Source organism: Ranitomeya variabilis, chromosome 4, assembly GCF_051348905.1.
Source record: "Ranitomeya variabilis isolate aRanVar5 chromosome 4, aRanVar5.hap1, whole genome shotgun sequence".
In the NCBI taxonomy this organism is placed as follows: Eukaryota; Metazoa; Chordata; class Amphibia; order Anura; family Dendrobatidae; genus Ranitomeya; species Ranitomeya variabilis.
The window spans coordinates 156,460,039-156,472,504 of record NC_135235.1 but is presented as its reverse complement, the minus strand read 5'-3'; the positions used below and the strand labels follow the sequence as shown (position 1 = coordinate 156,472,504).

The following is a 12,466-nucleotide window of genomic DNA, read 5'->3' as shown; positions in this document are numbered from 1 at the left end:
TAATATGATCACTTTTGACATGTACACCACTTTCTTGTTGCCTCTATTTTGTCAATGTTTTGGATTTGTAGTCCTATAAAAGGATTTTTCAATTTATCTAATAAAAGTTAAGTTTTATTACTAGGGCTTTGTCTTCATGAATTTTATACAAATATGAAAATACTTGAAATAAGAGATTCTCCCCATCTTCATAATAAACATGTACTTTACCTTGCCTGAGCATACCGGTTTCATGATTTTATGTTAATTTTTTAAATATAAGACGATAAAAAGAAACTCAAAATTTTCTCATTTTTTTCTTATAGGAAAAAAAATTAAAGAGCAGTTTGAATAAGAACATACCTTAAAGGGAACCTGTCACCCCCAAAATCGAAGCTGAGCTAAGTCCATCAGCATCAGGGGCTTATCTACAGCATTCTGTAATGCTGTAGATCAGCCCCCAATGTATCCTGAAAGATGAAAAAAAAGAGGTTAGATTATACTCACCCAGGGGTGTTCCCGCTGCGGTGCGGTACGATGGGTGTTACGGTCCAGTCCGGGGCCTCCCATCTTCATAGGATGACTTCCTCTTCTTGTCTTCATGCTGCAGCTCCGGCGCAGGCATACTTTGTCTGCCCTGTTGAGGGCAGAGCAAAGTACTGCAGTGAGCACGCGCTGGGCCTCTCTGACCTTTCCTGGTGCCTGCGCACTGCAGTACTTTGCTCTGCCCACAACAGGGCAGACAAAGTATGCTTACGCTGGAGCCGCAGCATGAAGACAAGAAGAGGACGTCATCGTAAGAAGATGGGAGGCCCCGTAACGGACCGCGATGCCCATCAGATCGGACCGCCCCCCAGGTGAGTATAATCTAACCTTTATTTCTCATCTTTCAGGTTACACTGGGGGCTTATCTACAGCATTACAGAATGCTGTAGATAAGCCCCTGATGCCGGTGGGCTTAGCTCATCTTCGATTTTGGGGGTGACAGGTTCCCTTTAACAATATAACCCAAACATTTGCCATTGGTGGATAATAATTAGGCCACAATACACATTACTCAAAAGTACAGCCGACTTTTATCTATGTGTTTGGTCCAGATGAAATCTTAAAATCAGTTCCCCATCTTAAAGAATATGCTATGAATACACTCCTCAAAATTGAAATTGCATCACAAGGAAATCAAATTCAAAATTTGCATATTTATTCAATATCAAGTATGAGCGCTATGTGCAGAGATACACTTGCATACATGCCTTGACTGCTATCAAGGAGGTTATTATTGGCAGTCTGAGGAATGATGTGCCACACTTGGTCAATTTATCAAGATCTGCTTCTGGCAGTGCTTTTTGCAATTGCTGACCAATGTTTCCCAGATGTGCTCTATGGAAACAAGTCCAGGGATGATTTGGCTTTGATAGTACTTTTAGGCCACATAGGCTGCTCACAGTAAAACTAGCAACATGCAACCTAATGCTGTGGTGTTGAAAGATTGCTCCTGGGACACTTTGGAGAAATGGCCATTCCACTGGTTCCACAATTAATTCATTCTGTACTACAAGTGAAATGTCACATACCAAGCCTAATGTGTCAAACAGTATCTACACAAACCATCAGAAGGTGCTTGCATGATATTGGGCTTCTAGCCCGACACGCAATACACGTGTGTCATTGATATGTAGTAGATGCCAATTCTTATTAATATTTTTTTATTCCCAGGTATTAAAAGCAGCATTATCAGAGTTGGTGACATGCTGAAATATGAATTTGCATGATCAAATATTTTGTATAATAGCTTAAAAAGGTAAGCAAGCATCCCATGTTTAACCCCTTACTCACCACCAATTCGTCTTTTTACTAACCTTAGATATAAGAGAACAGCATCCCCTGACAGATGACTATCGAGCAGCTGTTGGCTGTACACTATAGCTGACAACTTGCTGCATCAGCCACGATCAGTGATGTTACCGACTTTAGTTGTTTAACCCCTTAAATGCTGCAGTCAATAATAACTACATCATCTAGATGGCTAACAGAGTGTGGGGGCTTTCTCTTTATCCCCATTGGCACACTGAGATCTTTATTGTGTTTCCTGATGTTTGTAAAGGCAATTCATGGCTAAATAATGGCCTTAAAGTCTGCCCACTAAAGCAGCCTATTCGGAAGTTATTAGCATTTAGATGGTAAAAATACATTTCTTTATTCCTCTTATGCCACTTTGCATTAATTCCTGAAAAGCACCTGAAAGGTTAATAAACTACTTGAAAGCAATTTTGAATACAGTGAGTGGTTCTGTTTTAAAATGGCATCCTTTTGGGGGGTTTCTGATATATCGGACCCCCAAAGTCAATTCAAAACTGAATTAGTCCCTAAAAAAAATTGTTTTGTAAATTTCCTTGAAAAAATAAAAAAATGACTGCTACATCGTTAAACCTTCTAAAATGCTTACAAACTAAAATAACATTTTATAAATGGTGCCGATGTAAAGCAGACATGAGAGAAATGTTATTTATTAATGTTTATTTGTGTGGTATGACGATCTGGATTAAAGGGATAATCGTTCACAATTTGAAAATTGCAAAATGTTTTATTTTTGTAAAATTTCTGATATTTTTATAAATAAAAGCAGAACATATGAACATAATTTTACCACTTTCATAAAATACAATGTGTGATGAAAAAAAACCCTCAAAATCAATGGGATCCGTTGAAGTATTCCAGAGTTATTACCACATAAAGAGGCACTGGTCAGATGTTAAAAATTTGGCTCGGTCACTAAGGGGTTAAAGCCAAGAGTAAGTTTGACCTACAAGCTTTAAAACTAATATCCAACTAATATCTTAGTACAAAATAAAGGTGGGGACTTAATCTACAGTATGAGATCTATTAGCATTAATACGGCAAATCTATAGTATTAATAGGGCACATGGTTATAATTATGATATGCAACCTCTTTAAAATACTATTAATTTAACAAAAAAGTAAAAAGTCATAAATAAAATTTAAATTTCATTACTTAGCGACACTTTATGATAACTTGGCACATGAAAAAAGGAAACTGAATCATAGTGACCCATAAACCATTACAACCAGAATATTTTATCAAGTAACCCTGTAAATGATAGTTCAGGTACAATAGGTAACAGAAGTTAGGCCAAAGACTAGAGGAGTTTTAAACTAGGGACCAGAGCTAGAGGAGAATTGCAGAATGAGTAGAAGATAGTAGAAATAGTGACCCGAGGCCAAGTAGTGAAATGTTTAACAAATTGGGAGAAGTAGGGATGAAGAGTGCATGTATACAGACAAAGCCTTTATTTATAAGGCTGGGAACCTCCACTGCTGACATTGTCCGCAACTAACCCTTTCACAATCTGCAGCACATCCACGTGATTTTACAATGGATTTGCAGTGGATTTCACCTCTCACAACAGAGGAGATTACATCTGCTACAAAACAGACTGTACTACAGATTTTAAAATCTATCATGTATGAGGAATTTCTAAATCCATTTCACGTGCATTGCATTGTATTTAATTTTCAGTACTAAATCTGAAGAAATATACCACCCAGGGAAATGGCCTAGAAGTACTCTGAAGCACTCAAATAATGATAGAAAAGAGAAATAGAAAGGGCTGGAGGGAGGCAACAGGATAGGCCAGAGGAGGACATCAACAAGCAACTACACCTTGCCGGGGTCAATAGAGGGCTAATGCAGTGAACTGAACCTGAATGAAAAAAGCCTACCTACTCCTCTGAAGATTTAAAAAAGTAAGGATAATCAAGACATGGCAAAATGACTATGAATATATGGAGTTAGAAGGAATACTGGAATGTTCATACTGCATATAGTAAGTCTCAAAGCAGAATAGAAGAATCAGGAAACCTAAAATGTGTAAGTCTAAAATTGAAAACTTTTTTGAAAATTTACCAACATGTCTGACATACAGATCACGGCCATGGTGATCACAGAAAGGAATGAATATTTTCTTTAGCTGAGCGATGTCCTTAATTTCATACACTAGAATTTTGTGGCATATTTATCAATGTATTTACACCCATTTATTATAAAAAAAATAACAATGATGATTGCACCTTTGTGCTTTTCTGCAGCAAAATCATGGAGATACAAAATTGCTCTAAGGTGGGACATGTATATGGATACAGCTAAATAAAATGGGAATGGTTGGTGATATCAACTTCCTGTTTGTGGCCCATTAGTATATGGGAGGGGGAAAACTTTGAATATGGGTGGTGACCATGGTGGCCATTTTGAAGTCGGCCATTTTGGATCCAACTTTATTTTTTCCAATGGGAAGAGGGTCATGTGACACATCAAACTTATTGAGAATTTCACAAGAAAAACAATGGTGTGCTTGGTTTTAACGTAACTTTATTCTTTTATGAGTTATTTACAAGTTACTCTTTATTTACAGCCATTGACATGTCGCAGAGGTTAACACATGAGGAGCTGATAGAAATTGTGTTGAATGCAGTACCCGGGTAATTGAAGCAGATGTCAATGCAAGACACCCTATGCAAGAAAACTGTCACCATTCCCATGTTATTTAGGTGTATCCATATAAATGGCCCACCCAAAAAAGTTTGCCTCATCACTGAACATAATGTTCTGTTTAAACTCAGGGTCCGGTTCCAATTTTTGTTTTGCCTATTCTGCAAATTCAGCGCATCGATCTGGGTCATCCTCGATGAGATGCTGCAGCAGCTGGATTTTGTAAGGGTGCCATTTGTGAGTAGCTAATATCCGCCGAAGGGATGTTCGACTAATTCCAGATCGATGCGCTGAATTTGCAGAATGGGAAAACAAAAATTGGAACAGGACCCTCATTTTACACAGAACGTTATGTTCAGTGATGAGGCAAACTTTTTTGGGTGGGCCATTTATATGGATACCATGGATGAATAACATGTGAATGGTGACTGTTTTCTTGCGTAGGGTGTCTTGCATTGAAATCTGTTGCAATGACCTGGGTACTGCGTTCATCAGACATCAACACAATTTCTATCCGCTCCTCACGTGTTTACCTCTGTGACATGTCAATGGCTGTAAACAAAGAGAAACTTGTAAATAACTCATGAAAGAATAACGTTACGTTAAAGCCAAGCACACATTGTTTTTCATGTGAAATTCTCAACCACTCTGTACTTTCCAACTTGGCATCCAAAGAGCATAATTAAAGGAATAGATGGATTGCAGTCCCAAGAATACCTATGAAACTAGGGAACAGAGGCATCACTATGTAGAAACATATGAGTTGAGAGTAGAGATTTTTTAATACCCAGGCCTGCTGCCAGGATATCTTTTTTTCTACATACAATGGAAAGATGACTTTACCCATCATAAATTGGATTACGCTTCTGTTCTTAAAAAAACAAAACAAAAAAAAAAACACAGGAGGACGAAATCTGCATCCAAAATAATATATTTGAATAAAAAGCTAATAAGCTATCAAATTGCCAAATTAAGTCTTCAATATACAGTAATTGCCTTATTACTTCCATATCTAAATATCAAAAGTACAAATATTATGCTGCATTAAGCCCTTTGGCACATTTTTATTGACATTCCAAGACTCCAAGTTGATAAACCCCAGTGATGACTTCAATCGACTACACAGAAAGAACCCAGTGACAAAAGATGGCAGCATACTTCTGATCATCAGGATGGGAATTACCGATGGGTTAGTCTATATAAAGGGTTGGTGGATTGTAACTGATATTCAAGAAGGGGCATTGCAACTGATAGGAACAAGGTGTCTGCCGCTCATGATGGGGTAATGTATATACTGTATGTATACAGAAATTTGATTTGAAATCTAAAAAAATGTATGTCAAAACTGCGAAATGATAGCAAAGCACTGAAGTCCTGAAATAAACTTCCGGATGAGTATTCTGACACAACGTTAAAAGCCGTAAGAAGTCCTAGTGCAGGTCCATGTGCTTATCGGATGGATCTAATCCAATTTGGTCATCTGCATACGTAACTAAATTGACCACAGGTCTTGTCACTTGGCGCTCATGCTGAGCCGTATCATTGGCATGAGTTGTTTCCAAGATTATTAGTCAAAGAGCTATTTTTAAACCTATCTACTTTAAAAACACATACAAATAAACCCACCTTTACCTATAAAAACCAATCATAATGTAACTTTATCTGATTATTCTAATAAAGGTTATAGCTTTCTTTACAAAAATGCACAAAAAATAAGAGAAAACAAAAGAGGATGTACTAGGGAATTGCCTGAACAACAGATTCTTATGATATATCTACACTGTGCACTCCCTTTACACATGGGGCATTCTGCTACTTGTATGTGGCAAGGATTTGTGGAGAATTCAGATCATTGTGGTATTCTTGCTAGATGTTAGTGGACTATAGGCTTTTTTTAAATAAAAAATTATGTAATCTGCTGTCTGTTAGTAACTTAATCTTGTCCTTTCTCCTTGGAAAATTTGGAAGGTTCCCTGAAAAAGGGCAGAACCCATATCGCAAATGAAAAGTTGGCAAATATCCAGAGAATCACTAATATTTCCTGAAACTGAACTGGAACCAGAGGGCTTCTTCTGTGTAGATAATACAGTGTACAGTAGGTTTAAAAGGGGCACAGTAAAGATGTTAAAAAAGATGGGGATGATCTGAAAAAGAGTGTGATAATATTGGGAAAGATTTTTGAAATTCACATACATTTACTACCTGAAAAGCAGAAATGTTATACAGTATGTTCAAGTATTAAATGCAGATTATATTTTATAGATAGATTTGTAAAGCAATGATAAAAAATCAGATTTCTTTCAGTCCTTCATATTTGTAAGGGGGGACATGTAAATATTTCTAGAAAATGCCAATTTATAATATATTATTAAAGACCTTTTATGAATCTTTGTTCTTCATTGCTATTCTCCATTACTTATGAGATACAGGTGCTTATCACAAAATTAGAATATCATCAAAAAGTTAATTTATTTCCTCCTTGACCCAGGTCAGTTTCTTCTGGTGTTGTCCTTTGGTCTTGAGTGACTTGACACAAGGAATGTGACACTTGTAGCCCATGTCCTGGATATGTCTGTGTGTGGTGACTCTTGAAGCAATGACTCCAGCAGCAGTCCACTCCTTGTGAATCTCCCCCCAATTTTTGAATGGCCTTTTCTTAACAATTCTTTCAAGGCTGCGGTTATCCTAGTTGCTTGTGTACTTTTTTCTACCACACTTTTTCCTTCCACTCAACTTTCCATTAATATGCTTGGATACAGCACTTTGTGAACAGCTAGCTTCTTTAGCAATTAATTTTTGTTGCTTACCCTCCTTGTGGAGTGTGTCAATGACTGCTTTCTGGACATCTGTCAAGTCAGCAGTCTTCCCCATGATTGTGGAGCCTACTGAAACAGATTAAGGGACCTTTTTAAACACTTAGGAAGACTTTCCTGGTGTTTTTTGTTAATTATTCTAATTTACTGAGATAATGACTTTTGGGTTTTGTTTGGATGTAAGCCATAGTCATCAACATTAACAGAAATAAACACATGAAATAAATCACTCTGTTTGTAATGACTCTATATAATATATGAATTTCACTTTATGTATTCAAAAACTGAAATAAATTAAACTTTTTGATGACATTCTAATTTTGTGAGATGCACTTGTATATTTATTTTTTACTGCCTTAAAAAATTAGAGCTTTCTAAATATAACTTAGGAGATCATATTCAATGATTGACAATCTTACCTGCTTGGGTATTTATGCGGAGATAGCAGTAAATCCCTGAGTAGGACCGCCTACTGGACTCACCAGGTCTTTTATTTTTTTGTAGTTCTGTACTGTAACAAAAACATGTTGTCACCTCAAGGACAACTCACCAGGAAAGATTTCACTTTGCAGACCCAGCCCAGTATCTAACACTTTGGCTAAAGCAAAGTGATGCCTTGAGCCCATTTCCCTACTCCATTTTCATGGAGCTTGTGAATTACACCTAGCGTTTGCAAATAAAAACTTATTTTCATAAGAAATATTTGAATAATATGCAAAGGAAATTGTTTTATTTGTAGATGTGATCACATTTGTCAGCAAAGAATACAATTTTTAATGTTAATCATTTTGCTCATTTACACAGCATAGGTCGACTGCACACATTTCTGTGACTGCCATTGCCTTCCATAAATCTCCATAATGCACAAGTATTTTTTACAGAGTCCATACATCTGAATGGGTTTTATGAACACGTGCACAATCTGCAGATGTATGGAGACCATGTGCAATCACAAAAGTTACTGCATCTAATGAGCATCGAGGGAGTGAATTTCCAATTGGATATAGCTATGAGATACAGCTTTTGCAAGAAATATATGGAAGAGACAATGACCAGAAATATATTAACAGGAAATGGGTCCTTAGCAAGATAGATATATCATGGTTAGTAAAATATATGTCTAAGACCAACTTCATATGTCCTAGAACCAATTTCATATGTCCTAAAGGCTGTTGAATACATGTACCGTCCATGTACTCAACAGACTCATAAAAATTCCTGAATCTGGTGAGTAAGGGCTAGGAGACCTGCAACCAGTCCAGAAATCTCAGTTGGTAAATGCACCATAAAACTCAAAACTTTCAATGTAGTAGTGGTATAATTTATAGTAAACCTAACACCTGGGCTCCCCATCAAGTTCTGGTGGACTCCATGCCCAGACTGGATATGCAGTACTGGTGGGCACAATGCCTAGCCTCACTAGTCATTATTGGTGTTCATAATTCCTAAACGCTATATAGTGCTAGTAAACCCAACACCTGGAATCTACATGCAGTGCTGATAGACCATATACCCGGACTGACTATGCAATGCTGGTATACTCAATGCCTGGGTTGGCTATGCAGCTCTGTTAGGCTCTACACGCAGACTGGCTATGAAGTGCTGGTGGACACAATGTCTGGCCTCACCATTCAGTGTTGGTATTCCTGATGCCTAAACTCCATATGCAGTGCTAGAAAACCCAACACCTGGACTCTCTAAGAAGTGCTCGTGTACGCCTTGCGTAATTCTACCCATTTCTAATACAAAATATGAGGAATGTGTCATCGCAAGGAGATTTAGCAAAATGCTGGAAAATCTACTTCTGTAATCAAGATCTACTTTTTATCAAATGCAGTCATCTTCTACATAGAGATTTGGGGCAAAATATCTTGCTTGGTTCCGCCAACTATCCCTCATGTTACCAGCCTTAGAAGGAATAAAAGTAAATTATAATAAAGATAATGCATACATTTATTATCCCTTTTATCTCATATATCCCTTATTATTTCAGACACTTTACGCAGATGATACCTGATATCACACTTTATTTTCTGTAGTGTTATGCAATCAGAATCAAGTACTCTACATGTTGTTGGGATCAAGGCCAAAACAGCCATAAACCATAATGCAGATGGGCTAACAGCAATTACAATTATTGGCCGCCTGAGCCGCAGTGACCTTCTCTCCTGTCGTCCCCACAGTAATTACAGTAAATGGACCGGTGACTTGTTTTCACTTGCAGTAAAGCACCTTTTGATTGAATTAATAGTTGTTTGGTGTACCCCTAATACAAATAGGTACAACAAACCCAATGACCCTAGCATAGTGTAGAGTCTTGTGGAATATCCAGCATTTACCTACCAAGCTAAATTACAGATACAGGACTGTTTCTTTGAAATCAGCCATGCCCACATTTTTAATGAAAATAGTCTGTGTTAAAAAAATCACTGGACCACAAAATAATCAGAGGAACAATCAATTAAAGTGGCAGGGATTCCGTCACAGACCAGGGTTCTTAACCCATTCCCCGCATTGTTCTTGCTAGCATTACAACACACTTTATAATAGACTTATCTAGACGCTAAATATGCTCTAAATTGTGACATACATTATATTGTAAATGGCCTTAAGTGGAGCCATAGCAGTATAATAATGCATTGTACACATAAAATCATTGCCAGAACTGATTTTCTATGTTTTCTTCCGATAATTATGTGTCCATACGATTAGAAATAAACAGGGGGAAAACATCAACACAAAGTAAAAAGTTTTCTGTTATATTTGCATTAAAAGATATGTCATTCACTGTGACCGTGGTTATAACCTCTGCCCTTTTTTCTGCCATAAATTAAAAAGAAAAATTGTGTGGCCTTTGAATGTAACATACTGCAACTGATTTATATTCTATTCAGCAATAAAAATTAAAAAAAATTAGCAGAGCCCCAATAATTTCTGCCCAAATTTGTAATTATTCTATTTCTTAATTATAAGAGGCATCATTTATAAAATACAATATGCACTCATGCACTTGTCAATACACACTGAGCCATGGGTCCTCGGCCCTAGCATGGAGTCCATGGTGAGAAAAGAGCAATACAAATGTTTTGTTGTTATTGTACCTCTTTATTCCTGTAATTTTGCATTTACAAAAAAATTTAACAAATTGAACAAAACAATTATCTTGTTCCACCGAACTCCTTGCTGCAAATGTAGTCATTTAGCATGTTTGTTTCTAAGGGAAAAACTGTATGGCACTGCATGGAAGCTGTGAGGCTCTAAGCTCCACATACAGGCACATACCTGTGTACATGAGCCCTATACATCATGCTGGAGACAGCTAGGAATAGTTATGTAAATAAAATGAATAAGTGAATGAAGAATATATGTAATATAGTTATCTAAAATTACAATTCTTAATCACTTGTTGAATACAGGTAGTAACATACGGTATTTCATTTACTGTTCATTTGTAATACTGTCCGCCTTATTCCAGATACCCATGATACAAATATACAGTCTCTATGTGCTACAGAAGGCATTCAATGCTTTCTTTTAAATCAGATTACAAACTGCTCAGAAGTTAATCCTTTGGCCACAGGAAGTGGCAGGACAAACTGAATAAGGAAAATAAAAACAGCATACAAGCAATATCTGCACAGGTTAGAAGCAAGTAGCTACATATTGGATAGATAAGTGAGCAGAAGACATGGGGTGACGTACCTTGATTTAGATCCATCACTGAGTGAGTGAAATGTGCAGCTGCACTGAGATGGACAGGACAAGCAAAAGAAAGGAAGGCTTCCAAACACCAGGCAACCAAAGATGACCAAAGAGACACACATGGTGAACTAACCATGAGGAGCACCTTGGGGAACCCAGAGATATTTGCAGGTGGCACCTGGTCACATTTTGTTGAGTGCCTTCAGCTTCCAGTCGGAGACTGATGCTTTAGCTGCAGCTCAGTCCATCAGATAAAATAGGATAGGGGATTAGTGAGAGGACTTGGTTATTTTCCTGTCGCTGCCTATTGCTTCCTGGAATATCATAGGAAAGCGTCTATCTAAGCTTATAGGAAAGCGTCTGTCTAAGCTGTTACATGAGAATGCCACACTGTTATGCACATTACAGATGAGATATCTACACAAAAGAATTATCTGACTTTTAGAGTCACTACAATTTCTTGTTTTATCTGTTGTTTCATCGAAAGCTGTAAAAATATTAAAAGGGTTACTATTGTTGCTATTGTTGATAATAATCTGTGAAAAAACACATACAGTATTTCAGTGGTTCCTAGAATCCTATAGGGCTTGGTGTAAAATTTGGACCTCAGCTCCCACCAGCATGTTGGTCAGGTGTATGGGCCCCTGTAGCATTCTAGATTCTAAGAAGACGTGTTCATGACTACAGATGAAATATTAGAAAATCTTAGAAAAACACAGTAATAAAATCATATTTTAAGTAATTGTGGCGCCCCTAGGGGTATTTGCCACAAAAAGTTATTGACACCAAATACAAATATTAAAATAGCAAGACTGCACTACCATCTCCGGCCAGAAGGGGGAGCTCCAGAGACTCCCCTTGATCTATTCTGGTCTGAGAAAAGGACTGGCAGTTGGGTTGAGGAGCTGAAAGTGAGAGGTCGTATAACTGAACTCCTAACAGCCCTATGACGGATTATAGGCCCGTAATACCCATAGTAGGAAAAGAGGAATAGAGAAAAAGGACATTGTGAGAACCGGGTAGCAATAATTTCTACCCAAAATAGGCGCAGAGACGGATACCGGATCCGTGGCTATATTCGTTATATATAATACAGCAACCGGAAGAAAGTGAGGTGATATCAGCTTCACCAGGGTAAGATGCAGCAACAGACACAGAGTTCAGCGGTACTCCCAAAGGGGGTAAGCCGACAAAAAGGACTCGGGTTGTCCGTCGAACCAGAGCACAGAAGAGACAGATTGGGTCGGCAGCCAGTTCACATACAGCAGCAGGGCCATACAGAAACTGCGCATAATAAGAGGTGGAAATCCTGACAGGGTCAAAGTAATTCAGAGTTCTTATACAGACTCCGGTGACAGTATTGGTTGCAAATCCCTTTTTGTTGAAGTAAACTGGTTAAACGTTTCAGCGCCTCAGTCTTTCATTTGGACAATAGCCATCGATCCAGGATCGGGGTCATCACAGC

At 37.7% G+C, this 12,466-nt stretch overlaps 1 protein-coding gene across 1 annotated transcript in view; it reads right to left on the bottom strand.

Moving 5' to 3' along the window:
* Positions 1 to 11,238, bottom strand: part of LRIT1 (leucine rich repeat, Ig-like and transmembrane domains 1) — a 78,147-nt gene extending 66,909 nt beyond the window's left edge. The window contains exon 1 of the mRNA XM_077259350.1: positions 11,002 to 11,238. Coding sequence (XP_077115465.1) covers positions 11,002 to 11,123 — 122 coding nt within the window. The 5' untranslated portion in view covers positions 11,124 to 11,238. The remainder of the gene's footprint in view (positions 1 to 11,001) is intronic.
* Between the last annotated feature and the right edge of the window lie 1,228 nt (positions 11,239 to 12,466).